The sequence below is a fragment of the Camelina sativa genome, chromosome 19, assembly GCF_000633955.1.
Source record: "Camelina sativa cultivar DH55 chromosome 19, Cs, whole genome shotgun sequence".
Lineage (NCBI taxonomy): Eukaryota > Viridiplantae > Streptophyta > Magnoliopsida > Brassicales > Brassicaceae > Camelina > Camelina sativa.
Genome location: NC_025703.1, coordinates 17,128,128 through 17,141,839, shown reverse-complemented (window position 1 = coordinate 17,141,839; position 13,712 = coordinate 17,128,128). Strand labels below are relative to the sequence as shown.

The 13,712-nt window shown below is 35.3% G+C and overlaps 3 protein-coding genes and 1 non-coding gene across 6 annotated transcripts in view; 2 read left to right on the top strand and 2 right to left on the bottom strand.

Moving 5' to 3' along the window:
* LOC104767914 overlaps positions 1-1,225 on the bottom strand; it is a 4,874-nt gene extending 3,649 nt beyond the window's left edge. Inside the window, exons 1-2 of the mRNA XM_019240923.1 lie at positions 1,016-1,225; positions 718-782 (exon numbers count right to left, since the gene is read on the bottom strand). Of these exons, the coding sequence (XP_019096468.1) occupies positions 718-782; positions 1,016-1,071 (121 nt within the window). The 5' untranslated portion in view covers positions 1,072-1,225. The remainder of the gene's footprint in view (positions 1-717; positions 783-1,015) is intronic.
* LOC104766571 (pentatricopeptide repeat-containing protein At2g06000) lies at positions 1,711-5,257 on the top strand. 2 transcript variants are annotated; one of them, XM_010490484.2, is made up of 3 exons: positions 1,711-2,697; positions 3,580-4,421; positions 4,906-5,257. In XM_010490484.2, the coding sequence occupies exons 1-2, from the start codon at positions 1,813-1,815 to the stop codon at positions 4,312-4,314; spliced, it is 1,620 nt and encodes a 539-aa protein (XP_010488786.1). In that variant the 5' UTR covers positions 1,711-1,812; the 3' UTR covers positions 4,315-4,421; positions 4,906-5,257. The 2 variants fall into 2 exon arrangements, with proteins under 2 accessions (XP_010488786.1, XP_010488787.1); XM_010490485.2 differs by lacking the exon at positions 3,580-4,421 and having other exon boundaries at positions 1,711-3,539.
* TRNAG-GCC lies at positions 5,953-6,023 on the bottom strand. Its single transcript has one exon. It is a non-coding gene; the product is annotated as a tRNA-Gly (tRNA).
* LOC104766570 (serine/threonine-protein kinase At5g01020-like) lies at positions 9,055-11,894 on the top strand. Of its 2 annotated transcripts, none has more exons than XM_010490482.2 (4): positions 9,055-9,708; positions 9,796-9,931; positions 10,768-10,904; positions 11,007-11,894. In XM_010490482.2, exons 1-4 carry the CDS (start codon positions 9,301-9,303, stop codon positions 11,742-11,744), a joined length of 1,419 nt encoding a protein of 472 aa, XP_010488784.1. In that variant the 5' UTR covers positions 9,055-9,300; the 3' UTR covers positions 11,745-11,894. The 2 variants fall into 2 exon arrangements, with proteins under 2 accessions (XP_010488784.1, XP_010488785.1); XM_010490483.2 differs by lacking the exons at positions 9,055-9,708; positions 9,796-9,931 and adding exons at positions 10,066-10,427; positions 10,515-10,650 and having other exon boundaries at positions 11,007-11,892.

Below are 13,712 nucleotides of genomic sequence, written 5' to 3'. Positions count from 1 at the left end.
TTTTTAGTAATTTTAGTTAAACATTTTTTTTTTGGAAAATTCAGTGATTGAAATTTTTTACCATTTAGGTTGTTATAAAAAATTCGGTTAAATGAATTTCGGTTCGGTTTTAGTAGGTCCTAAGGTTCGGTTAATGGGTAGCCTCTACCTCTCCTAGAGGGTCCTAAAGGTTCCTCTGTACTGTTTCAGTTTCACACATTGATCTGAAAAAAAAACACAGATGAGGTTGACCAAAACAAGCCCTAGCTCTAGCTCCTCCTCCTCCTCCTCCTTCCAAATCAAACTCGCCGCCACGCCGTAATGATTCGAACAACGTTCGCAACCGCCATTGCTCATTTCCACACGCATTCTCATGGAGGAGCTCAAGCTCGTCCTCTACAGAGCAATAATAAACGGGAAGTGATGCATTGCCCTGAAGCTTGGTTAGTCAAAATCGTCTCTACTCTGTTCGTCTACAGAGTTCCAGATTCAGATCTCTGTTTCTGTTACTTGAGTAAGAATCTGAATCCGTTTATCGCCTTTGAGGTTGTGAAGAAACTGGATAATAACAATCCTCACTTAGGGTTTCGGTTTTGGGAGTTTAGTAGATTCAAATTGAACATTCGCCACTCGTTTTGGACTTATAATTTGCTCACTAGGTCGCTTTGTAAAGCCGGTATGCACGATTTAGCTGGTCAGATGTTTGAGTCTATGAAGAGCGATGGGGTTTCTCCGAACAGTCGGTTATTAGGGTTCTTGGTGGNTGACCAAACAATGGTGCTTCATGCAATATATCAAGAAACCTACCAAAGAGCACAAAATAATAATATTATGAATTTTTAGATCCACCCACAAAACTTAGAAGCACACACATTGGCAAAAGTGTAACTTTTTTTTTTTTTTAGTTTGGAAACAAAATAAAGGATGTATCTTTATACGGATTTGCATGAAAACGAAAGCTAATCACAAACCCAAATCGAAATAAAGATTTTAAAATTTTTAATTTAAAGAAGGAGAGGGAGGAATAAGCGTTTACATAGCGTTCTCTTCGTTGGTCATCGGATTAGACGAAGCACGTCTCTCCGTTGACATCTTCGAACACTGATTTTGTAATTTCTCTGATCAAACTAATTGACTCGATCTAAGATGGGAATTATGATAAACATAAAACAACAATATGAAATTTTTGATCAGAGAAGTCGAATCGAGACAAAATTTTCCGGCCGGAAACATATTTTTTAATTTGTTTTTCTGTCTGATTAACCAGAAAAAAAAAACAAAAAAAAAAAAAAAAACAATTAAAGACGAAAGACTTAGTTTCGGTTTGGTTCGGTTTTTTTCCAACATTAGATAAAGATTTTTATTCGGATCCAATTTCGGTTTGGTTTTAATGTTTTAGTTCAAATCCCGATTTGATTTTTACTTAATTTTACAGTTTTTTTTTTACCTTTTCGTACATTTTCAGGCAAGAGGCGAAAAACAGTTTCGTACATTTAAATGTACTTTTCTATATATTTAATAAATACTAATAATTTTTTAGTAATTTTAGTTAAACATTTTTTTTTTGGAAAATTCAGTGATTGAAATTTTTTACCATTTAGGTTGTTATAAAAAATTCGGTTAAATGAATTTCGGTTCGGTTTTAGTAGGTCCTAAGGTTCGGTTAATGGGTAGCCTCTACCTCTCCTAGAGGGTCCTAAAGGTTCCTCTGTACTGTTTCAGTTTCACACATTGATCTGAAAAAAAAACACAGATGAGGTTGACCAAAACAAGCCCTAGCTCTAGCTCCTCCTCCTCCTCCTCCTTCCAAATCAAACTCGCCGCCACGCCGTAATGATTCGAACAACGTTCGCAACCGCCATTGCTCATTTCCACACGCATTCTCATGGAGGAGCTCAAGCTCGTCCTCTACAGAGCAATAATAAACGGGAAGTGATGCATTGCCCTGAAGCTTGGTTAGTCAAAATCGTCTCTACTCTGTTCGTCTACAGAGTTCCAGATTCAGATCTCTGTTTCTGTTACTTGAGTAAGAATCTGAATCCGTTTATCGCCTTTGAGGTTGTGAAGAAACTGGATAATAACAATCCTCACTTAGGGTTTCGGTTTTGGGAGTTTAGTAGATTCAAATTGAACATTCGCCACTCGTTTTGGACTTATAATTTGCTCACTAGGTCGCTTTGTAAAGCCGGTATGCACGATTTAGCTGGTCAGATGTTTGAGTCTATGAAGAGCGATGGGGTTTCTCCGAACAGTCGGTTATTAGGGTTCTTGGTGGCTTCTTTTGCTGAGAAGGGTAAGCTTCATTTCGCTACTGCGTTGCTTCTTCAGTCTTATGAGGTTGAAGGATGTTTTATGGTTGTGAACAGTTTGTTGAATACGTTAGTGAAGTTGGACCGTGTGGAAGATGCGATGAAGCTCTTCGATAAACATTTGAGATTTCAGTCTTGCAATGATACTAAGACCTTTAACATTTTGATTCGAGGTTTGTGTTGCGTAGGGAAAGCAGAGAAAGCGTTAGAGCTGTTGGGTGAGATGAGGAGCAGTTTTGGTTGTTCTCCTGATATTGTTACTTATAATACTCTTATTAAGGGATTTTGCAAGAGTAATGAGCTAGCCAGAGCAAATGAGATGTTGAACGATGTTAAGTCGAGCAGTGGTTGCTCTCCGGATGTTGTTACATATACATCGATGATCTCAGGGTATTGCAAAGCCGGAAAGATGCAAGAAGCATCTCGTTTGTTAGATGACATGCTTCATTTTGGAATATACCCAACTACTATAACTTTTAATGTTCTCGTGGATGGTTATGCGAAAGCTGGTGAGATGCCTTGTGCTGAAGACATTCGTGGGAAAATGATTTCTTTTGGCTGTTTCCCAGACGTTGTGACATTCACTTCCTTAATTGATGGATACTGTAGAGTAGGACAAGTGAACCAAGGGTTTAGACTTTGGGAAGAGATGAATGCCAAAGGAATGTTTCCTAATGAATATACCTATTCTATTCTTATCAACGCACTCTGTAAAGAGAATAGCCTGCTCAAGGCTCGTGAACTTTTGGGGCAGTTAGCTAGTAAGGATGTTATCACAAAACCATTTATGTACAACCCTGTCATTGATGGGTTTTGTAAAGCTGGGAAGGTCAATGAGGCAAATGTTATTGTGGAAGAGATGGAGAAGAAGAAATGCAAACCAGATAAGATCACATTTACGATTCTTATAATTGGGCATTGCATGAAAGGAAGGATGTTTGAAGCAGTCAGCATTTTCCACAAAATGGTGGCAATAGGTTGTTCACCGGATAAGATTACTGTGAATTCTTTGTTATCATGTCTTCTTAAGGCTGGAATGGCTAAGGAGGCCTATCTCCTTAACCAGATAGTACGTAAAGGCCAAAGTAATAATGTGGCACCTCTGGAGACGAAAACAGCAAATGCGACTCTGGCGGCCTGCTAGGCTTTCTATACTATACCTCTGTGCATTGGCCTTTCTACCACCAGACATTCTCTACACATGTTAAGCGTAGCTAGAAGAAGAGAAGACAAACAGACAAAAACCTCACAGTAAGCATCTTTTCACATTCCTTAGANCAAAGCCGGAAAGATGCAAGAAGCATCTCGTTTGTTAGATGACATGCTTCATTTTGGAATATACCCAACTACTATAACTTTTAATGTTCTCGTGGATGGTTATGCGAAAGCTGGTGAGATGCCTTGTGCTGAAGACATTCGTGGGAAAATGATTTCTTTTGGCTGTTTCCCAGACGTTGTGACCCTCACTTCCTTAATTGATGGATACTGTAGAGTAGGACAAGTGAACCAAGGGTTTAGACTTTGGGAAGAGATGAATGCCAAAGGAATGTTTCCTAATGAATATACCTATTCTATTCTTATCAACGCACTCTGTAAAGAGAATAGCCTGCTCAAGGCTCGTGAACTTTTGGGGCAGTTAGCTAGTAAGGATGTTATCACAAAACCATTTATGTACAACCCTGTCATTGATGGGTTTTGTAAAGCTGGGAAGGTCAATGAGGCAAATGTTATTGTGGAAGAGATGGAGAAGAAGAAATGCAAACCAGATAAGATCACATTTACGATTCTTATAATTGGGCATTGCATGAAAGGAAGGATGTTTGAAGCAGTCAGCATTTTCCACAAAATGGTGGCAATAGGTTGTTCACCGGATAAGATTACTGTGAATTCTTTGTTATCATGTCTTCTTAAGGCTGGAATGGCTAAGGAGGCCTATCTCCTTAACCAGATAGTACGTAAAGGCCAAAGTAATAATGTGGCACCTCTGGAGACGAAAACAGCAAATGCGACTCTGGCGGCCTGCTAGGCTTTCTATACTATACCTCTGTGCATTGGCCTTTCTACCACCAGACATTCTCTACACATGTTAAGCGTAGCTAGAAGAAGAGAAGACAAACAGACAAAAACCTCACAGTAAGCATCTTTTCACATTCCTTAGATTCACTAGATCCTAACTCTATTTTGAAGAATTGCATAAATATTACTTTGTAAAATATGTTTATATATCGCTCTTAGTTAGCCAGTTGGCATTCTGCAGGCTTCTGATGCTTGTTGTGTCAATTTTTATTTAATATCTTGTTCTAATGCCAGAGATGACAATTCAGTGTAAACTGCTGAAAGACTAACCAAAATAGCTCATCTGCAAGAACAGGGGTATTCAGTTTCTTAGAAGCTAGAAAAATACGCAGAAATAGATTTAGGATCCCTTCAGTTACTTTTTCCAGTTGTGACACCTAGATTTGACCGGGTAAAGGATGATTGAGCTTGTGAAAGATTAAAGAGATATTTGAGAAGTCTAAGTTCACATGTTTGAAATAGAAGATAATTGCTTCATCTGTAGCATGTTTTTTCTAAAGAAACTGTTGCCATGTTGAATCCTCTTCCTTACGATTTGCAGGGTAAGAACTATGAGGCTGCTCAGCATGTTTTTTGGCAATACCAGAAAAGGCTGCACTGATTCAAGTCAAAACCAGGTGAAGAAAAAGTGCCTGAACGAATGACCTCGCGAAGAAGTTCCAGTGCACAAAGCCACAAACTCAGTTCTTAGTTAGCTAACTTCCAGTACCTTAGAGGATAAGATGACTGGTTATCCGAGTTTTTTTATGGAGGGAACCAGATTGGTTTCATGACTCTTGTAAATCAGTTTGGGACTGGAGGAGAGAAATATATATATATATATATATATATATGGTAATGGCTTATCTTGTCACAAAATATCCTTTTCATCAAACAAAGATGTTTTTCTGTTACGCTCAAACTCAAACACAGCTTCTTCAATTGTTTTCAAGTTCAAGAATTGTCTAAGGGTAAACTGCAGCACTAATTAGAAACTAATTACACTTTAAATAGGTTTCTCACTTGGAAATTTACAATCATAAGAGGAATAATAAGTCTATCAGTTGCTAAATAACAAACCTAGAACCACAATTTATTCTCTTAAAGAAAGATAAGAAAGCCGACTGGGATCATATGCCGTACATACTACTCATTAAAGACAAACAAGCAAGCTCACGAAATGGAATTTGTAAGTTCAGTCAACGATCAAGACCCTAATTCTTGCTTTTGAAGACCAGGCTGTCCAGTGCAACACCCATCATTCAAGCCATTGTCCCCATAGATGGTTGCACTTATTATTGCCGAGGCCAAGAAGGCTGCTGCATTCGCGACTTCATCTGCATTATTGCCATTACTAAACCGTAAGATTGATTCCAAGACAAAACAAGTTTAAAAAAAAGGCCGGCTCGAAGGAAAAGAACCAGCGGTCAGTATAAAATTGTGTTGGTTAAATTTTTATTGTTTGCTACTCCCAATGTTTGTTTTTCAAGGAACAAACGAGACTAATAAAAAAACAAAAAGAGAGCTCAGGAGTGTGGCTTATACATCTGAGAAATCAGAAGAATGCGAAGGACCCAACCAAAGCGGATACCAATTTCATCACAGCTCATGCACCAGCCGGGAATCGAACCCGGGTCTGTACCGTGGCAGGGTACTATTCTACCACTAGACCACTGGTGCTTTGATGGATGTTACTAAATTTTACATTTTAATAAAAAGAAAAAAAAATATATATACCGGGGTACCTCAAGTTCAGATTGTATGTGTTTGGATGCTAGCATCCGGTTTAAATTTAATCAATCCAAAATTACGGAATCTGACTCGTAAAAACGTAAACTGATGAAATAATTAATGAAAGTAGAAAATCTCCATATTCGCAAAAGCTCAAAACCCTTCCGTCTCTCTTCCGATTTAATATGAAAAGTTAAGAAATTCACACAAAAGAAAGAAAAGCAACGATTTTTATCACTTTTGTGAGTTAAGGTCCTATCATCATTCTCTAGTTTTACAAACCAGATCCTAACATAACAATTTTGGGTAAAATACAACTTTCTCTTTTTCTTTAGATCATTCTCTTGGGTTCGATATTTTATATATATATATATATATATATATATATGGTGGCTCTCAACGGTTTAATCAGATTGGCCGCTATTGCGGATCTTAATCCTTTATTGTTTATATCTTAATGCTCAAAAACATATATAACCATTGGCAGAATGAATACTACAACAGTTGAGCAGAAGTTCCGAAACAGCATTGGTCTAACAAAGAAGCTAGCTAATTCCAATTAGAACTAGTTATTAGCCAATATTGTAGCAAACAATCTATTATGATCAATGCAAGATTAGCGATATGTACCGTGGCAAAGATTGTTCTTTTGAGAGATATATGAAGAGAGTGGAGAGAGATAAGAGGAGTGTGGGAGTCTTAACTGATAATTGGGTTTTGGTGACAAGCTAAGGGACATATATAGTGAAATGTGGTACGGTTACAGAAAGTGAAAGAAGAATAACAAGCAGCTATTTTTCTTCTCTACCTGGACCGGTCGTCTATCACCCACTTCTAAGTGCAAAAAAAGATGAAAGATAGAGAAACAACACAACAACACAACATGACACATTACGGCGTCGTTTTAAAAAAAAAACCAAATGTAAAAATGATTATTGCTTTGCCATTTTCCATAGGCTTCTTTAATTTCTACTACATAAGTAGTACTTGCATTAATTTCTTCCTGTCTATACTAAATCAAGAAACAAAACACAATGAGAAATTAGAATCGAGAATGAGAACTCGAATTGCTTTCTTTATTTCAAATATCAACGTATGCAAATGTCAAGATAATTGAGACTGCAAAACTATCGAGTACATAGTTACGTATTAATTGGTATATCCTTCTAGTCATTAATTATAGAAAAATGATCAAATGGGATCCACTCTGTGCGACCAAGTAAAAATGTCAACTCAAACTGAAGCAAAGCGAATCTCTCAAAATATATATATAAATTATATATATAGTTCAGAAGAGACGAATAAGTCGCCGTCTTCACACAACGCGTTTGAGATCTTCCTCCTCACCTTTGTTCTCATTATTGTTTTTTCTTCTAATTATTGATATCTAAAACCGTAAAACGATGTGTTCTAGAAGCTTGACGCATTTTGTCTATCTAATCTATCTATAAATAATACATATTAATTGCATCTCTACCAAACTCTCTTTTTCATCTTTGTTTGTTGAGATGTAAATTTCTGGATTTTTTTGTTATTCTTGGTTTGGACCAAAGTATTTTGTTGACTATATATGCTGCTTGGAGAAGAAGGACAAGCAGGAGGAGTGTTAATCAATCTTCTAGAACCGTTTTATTTTAAGTTTACTCTTTCATAGTAATATTATCGTTATCAAATTGCATGACAACACTACAATTTTAGTTGTTAGCTTATTTGTTATTAATGTGAAATTGTATATGTTTACCATGCAAAACCTTAATTAACCAAATAAAAAGTTCATAAAACCCTAGATATTTTCTCAAAGTCTCTATTTGGAAGATAGTCATTGCCCACTTCTTAAAAGTGAGAAGGAACACTAAAACAAAAGATATTATATATATATATATATATAGTCTCTTTATTCATATGTTTACAATTAGAGATATAGTTTTGAAATTAAAATAATAATATAGGAATACCTAGAAGAAGAAAAAAGTGAAATAAAATCTTTAACAAAAAAAAAATTGGAAATAGGTTAAAAAGAAGAAAATTTTCACAAATTATATAACTATAATTAATTACAGTTTTTCTTTTTGTTAAAGAATAATTACTAGCTCTGAACTTTGGTTTGTTCGGTTTGAGAAAATGTCTAAGATTAACCAAACTAACCAGAATTCTCGGTTTACCAAACTAAATTTGAATTATTACCGATCGGTTAATTACATAACCGAAATCAAGCCGAACAACCAAAATCTCACTTCGGTTCAATCCGGTTAATTATCCCAGCTCAAATAATTACAGTTTGATAGGAAAGAGGAATTTTCAATCACTCCGTCTATCCCTTTCTAAAATCGAGATTTTTCTTTGTACAGTTGTTTAAAGAGTATATCTTTCCATATATAAAGATAAAAGATTGGAACCGAAAGATATTTCATGCAAATGAATATGCGATGCTTCTTTACTTCGCCATGATCAAAGATTTTTACAGAGTTTTTTGAAAAATGTTATTTTACCGAAACGGGTATCGTGATTATTACCAGAACTTGTAGTCAAATTTGACCGAAGACAGCCCTATATCTAGCTTGTAAAACTACTAGAAATGACAAAAACAAAATCGAACCACACAAACAAAACAGCTTTATTATTGTTTCTTTTGAATTTATTTACTCAAACTTCCAAATATCTAAATATTTTCCGGGGGAAAAAAATACAAAAGAAATAATTGTTTGATCTGAAACTTCTTTTTTTTGGCGTCATTGCATCAGAATCACATGTATAAATGGTCCATTGACGAAACGAAAAGATAACACGTAGTTGTTTATCGTTAGAGAAAGGCGCAAAGCTGTCATCGTCTACAATTTTGGAAGCACCCACCACTAACTTAAAAATCAACTCGTTCATTTCCTTTGAAAAATATCAAACAAAGATAAAAATAAGCGTGTGTCACAAAGAAAACTACGGTTAGAAAATATATAGCCATCACTCTAGAACGAAAGAGTAGCATTAGTAGTAGTAGGTGAATTTGAATTGAAATTAGTAATCAAAAGTCTTCGTCCTCTCTCTCTCTCTCTCTCTCTCATTCTCTCCTCGTGACCTTTAAATACCAAACCGGAGTTAATAAATATAGCATAAAAACTTTATATTATAAAATCGTCTTCTCATTTTCTTTAAAGAAGAACCCATTCATCATCTCTCCCATTCCAAACCAAAACCGAGAAGAAGAAGAAGAAAAGAAACACACAAATAAACAATGGCGGTGAAGAAGAAAGTATCATGGAGATCACTAATCGTTGGATGTCTAGGAGATCCAGAAACCCTAATGGCTTCTTCTAAAAAAACCAAAAGAAAAGATGATGTCATCAAGAAACAGAGCTCTTTCCAAAGACTATCGATTCTTGATTTGAGTAATCCAAGTTCCAACACTTTATCAGAAGATTTGTCCATTTCTTTGGCCGGATCAGATCTCCACGTGTTCACCTTAGCCGAGCTTAAAGTCATCACACAAAGCTTTTCATCGACTAATTTCCTCGGCGAAGGAGGGTTTGGTCCTGTTCATAAAGGTTTTATCGATGATAAGCTTCGTCCTGGTCTTAAAGCTCAGCCTGTAGCTGTCAAATTACTCGATCTTGAAGGTCTTCAAGGTCACCGTGAATGGCTGGTTAGTACCTTTAAATTTGCCTTAGATATTTCTCTTTTTTTTTTTTTAGTTTGATGATGATGAGTCTCTCTTAATCTTTTTTTTCAGACGGAAGTTATGTTTTTAGGACAGCTAAAGCACAAAAATCTTGTGAAATTGATTGGTTATTGTTGCGAGGAAGAACATAGGACTCTTGTTTATGAGTTCATGCCTCGTGGAAGCTTAGAGAATCAACTGTTCAGAAGTGAGTCTCTCTCTCTCTCTCTCTCTCTCTCTCTCTCTCTCTCTCTCTCTCTCTTTTTTTCTCTATGTTCTCTTAATCGTCCATTAATGATCAAATCCCGACAAGAATATGTCCTAACAGAATTTTNGTTGGATGTCTAGGAGATCCAGAAACCCTAATGGCTTCTTCTAAAAAAACCAAAAGAAAAGATGATGTCATCAAGAAACAGAGCTCTTTCCAAAGACTATCGATTCTTGATTTGAGTAATCCAAGTTCCAACACTTTATCAGAAGATTTGTCCATTTCTTTGGCCGGATCAGATCTCCACGTGTTCACCTTAGCCGAGCTTAAAGTCATCACACAAAGCTTTTCATCGACTAATTTCCTCGGCGAAGGAGGGTTTGGTCCTGTTCATAAAGGTTTCATCGATGATAAGCTTCGTCCTGGTCTTAAAGCTCAGCCTGTAGCTGTCAAATTACTCGATCTTGAAGGTCTTCAAGGTCACCGTGAATGGCTGGTTAGTACCTTTAAATTTGCCTTAGATATTTCTCTTTTTTTTTTTTTAGTTTGATGATGATGAGTCTCTCTTAATCTTTTTTTTCAGACGGAAGTTATGTTTTTAGGACAGCTAAAGCACAAAAATCTTGTGAAATTGATTGGTTATTGTTGCGAGGAAGAACATAGGACTCTTGTTTATGAGTTCATGCCTCGTGGAAGCTTAGAGAATCAACTTTTCAGAAGTGAGTCTCTCTCTCTCTCTCTCTCTCTTTTTTTCTCTATGTTCTCTTAATCGTCCATTAATGATCAAATCCCGACAAGAATATGTCCTAACAGAATTTTTATATTACTCTTTTCAGGGTACTCTGCGTCACTTCCTTGGTCTACGAGGATGAAGATTGCTCATGGAGCCGCAACGGGACTTCAATTTCTACACGAAGCCAAAAACCCCGTTATCTATCGTGATTTCAAAGCCTCCAATATCTTGTTAGATTCCGTAAGTCTTCTGAACCGTTTTATTTAATTGTAATACTTATTCACTTAATAAATAAAATAAAATAAAATCTCTAACAGCTTTAATCTCAAATCTTGTTTCCAGGACTACACGGCTAAACTCTCTGACTTCGGGTTAGCCAAAGACGGACCAGAAGGAGACGACACTCACGTGTCAACACGAGTGATGGGCACACAAGGCTACGCGGCTCCTGAATACATTATGACCGGTCATTTAACAGCGAGAAGTGACATATACAGCTTCGGAGTCGTGTTGCTAGAACTTTTGACCGGACGAAGATCGGTAGACAAGAAACGATCATCGAGGGAACAGAACCTCGTGGATTGGGCTCGTCCAATGCTCAATGACCCACGTAAGCTAAGTCGAATCATGGACCCGAGACTTGAAGGTCAGTACTCAGAGACAGGAGCAAGAAAAGCAGCAACGTTGGCTTACCAATGCTTAAGCCATCGACCCAAGAACCGGCCTTGTATGAGTGCCGTCGTCTCTATACTCAATGATCTTAAGGACTATAATGATATTCCTATGGGGACATTTACTTACACGGTACCAAACACTCCGGACAAGTCAGTCTCGGACAATAAAGAAGATGAAGGTCGTGTTGGTAATAAGCCACGTAAGAGTAGTCACCATCATCATCAAAAACAAAGTAACCATCCCCGGTCGTCGCCATCGCCGACGGCTAAGTCGCCTTCTCCAACGGCCAAGTCGCCATCTCCTACTGCCAAGTCGCCGAGGAATTTAAGAGAAACCCACCGGAGAACGTTAAGAAATGGTGTGAATTCGCCGTTGCGGAGTGAGGCAGGTGGGGAACGGTACTGAGTTTTTCTAGTCTCACCTACTCTTAAAACTCTCTTTTTTTTCCTTCTTAAATCTGATGTAAATAATTTGTATTTTCGTAATGTAAAAATATATTGTTATTTTTTTTAAAGTGAAAAATATTAAGATAGTCTTTTCGTTGGACGAAAAATCGAGTTCACTTTTTGTTTTTTCAGTCTTTTTGTTTTGTTTGGATTTGGTCCAATATTTGAACATTCATTCTTTTGTTTATGAACATTTCGTCGTCTAAAGAAAAACGCGTTATTCACCGTTCGTTTTTTTCTCGTAAGGAAAGTGCTCGATCTCTTTTTAATTCTATGTACTTTCAATAATTTGGGTAAATTTACAGCTTTTACGAGTTACGACTCTAATGTGATTTATCACACAACACCAACAACATATGCATATAGCTTTTTGAAACAAGTGGGTTGAAACTCTTTACAAGTATCATAGAAATAAAAAAAAAATTAGAAAAAGAAAAATCAATGGATGTTCTTGCTTTATTGGTTTTTTTTTTTTTTTTTCTTACAAACGTTCTTGCTTTATTGGTGGTATTCAAAGTTTTGTGTCTTCTAACAACTTAGTGGATCAGTCTTAAAAAGTAAATGTAAATCAAGTCTAACACCACATTTATATTAATTATTCTACAAGTTTTGCATATATCTGAATTATTCGTATTTCCATGATCCGGTAGATGTGTGATGATATGGTTAATTTATGACCATCTTTGTTTAATAATTTTGGGAATTGTTATATGATACTAGTCACCTAGTTTGAATCATTCGGATACAGCGCTTGCGCATTTAGTTTCTTTTGTAATAGTCTAAATTAGGCGTGCATGAGTGTTTGTGTATATATTTACAAATGAGCAGACAAATATCTGCGACCAAATCGATCTTCATTGTTTGTAAGAGTCAAATTACAGATAAGCTAACGATTTGCAATTATAAAGTCTCTTAACTTTCCTGCCAGTTACCTACTAATATCCCACTATGCCCAATTGTTAATTTAAAATTACTATCCTATTATGTGAAGTCTTAGAACTACAGCTAGCTAGTGTAAAAAAATATGTTTATAACCATTATTTGTACTTGTAAAAATGAAGAATACTGATATGGTATTTCTTATTAGGATTCAATTCAGTACTGGATCAGAATATATTAGTCTTTATATATCATTTTTTGAATATGTCAGTAACAGTTTTTTTTGTGAGGATATTAATTTCCAAAATTTATAGCTAGTTTCTAAAATTTTATTTCAACTTATTATAAAGAAAATATGATTGGATTGTATTTTATTCTTTTCAAGTTATCAGAACTTTCTTAAGATCTAATATAATAAAGTAGGCTTACAGCTTATAAGAAAACTCTATCTATCTGCCACATGGCACCTCTGAATCTTTTGTTTAAATAGTTAGGCCTTGATTGGAAGAGCATATATGAAAAAGCTTTTTTAATTTTATCATTCAATCAACATTTATTAGGAGAGCATATAAGGGAGCATTTAGAAGCTACAGATACTCTCATATGCTCTCTTCCTATATGCTCTCATTTGAAGCATTTCCCAAGCATTTAGAAATAAAATTTAAATATATATTAAATTAATTTTAAATAATTAATTTATTTTGTAAAAATAGAAAATTATGATTTTATAAAAGATAAATTTATTTGTTATGAGATAATATATATGAGAAACTACTTAATGTTATTATTAAAAATAATATAATAATTTATTTAATACATTAAAATATTAATGTGGATATAACGTTTATAATATATATTTTTGTTTTATTTTAGTTTAATGTGTTATATTATATATATTTTAAAAAGTTATTGAAATTAAAAATGTAAATATAGATATAAACTTTTATAAAAAATTATAATATATATTAATTATTTGTAATTAATGTGTAACATTATAAATATATATAATTAAAAATTATTAAATTACACATTTATATATATATATATA

What these genes read in the sequence shown, in the direction of transcription:
- LOC104766571 (XM_010490484.2), top strand. Translation starts at nt 1,813, where the DNA reads ATGATTCGAACAACGTTCGCAACCGCCATTGCTCATTTCCACACGCAT. An exon ending in GGTATTGCAAAGCCGGAAAG is followed by an intron (nt 2,698 to 3,579) that starts ATGCAAGAAGCA and finishes AAAGCCGGAAAG; the next exon opens with ATGCAAGAAGCATCTCGTTT.
- LOC104766570 (XM_010490482.2), top strand. Translation starts at nt 9,301, where the DNA reads ATGGCGGTGAAGAAGAAAGTATCATGGAGATCACTAATCGTTGGATGT. An exon ending in AAGGTCACCGTGAATGGCTG is followed by an intron (nt 9,709 to 9,795) that starts GTTAGTACCTTT and finishes CTTTTTTTTCAG; the next exon opens with ACGGAAGTTATGTTTTTAGG. An exon ending in CCAATATCTTGTTAGATTCC is followed by an intron (nt 10,905 to 11,006) that starts GTAAGTCTTCTG and finishes TCTTGTTTCCAG; the next exon opens with GACTACACGGCTAAACTCTC.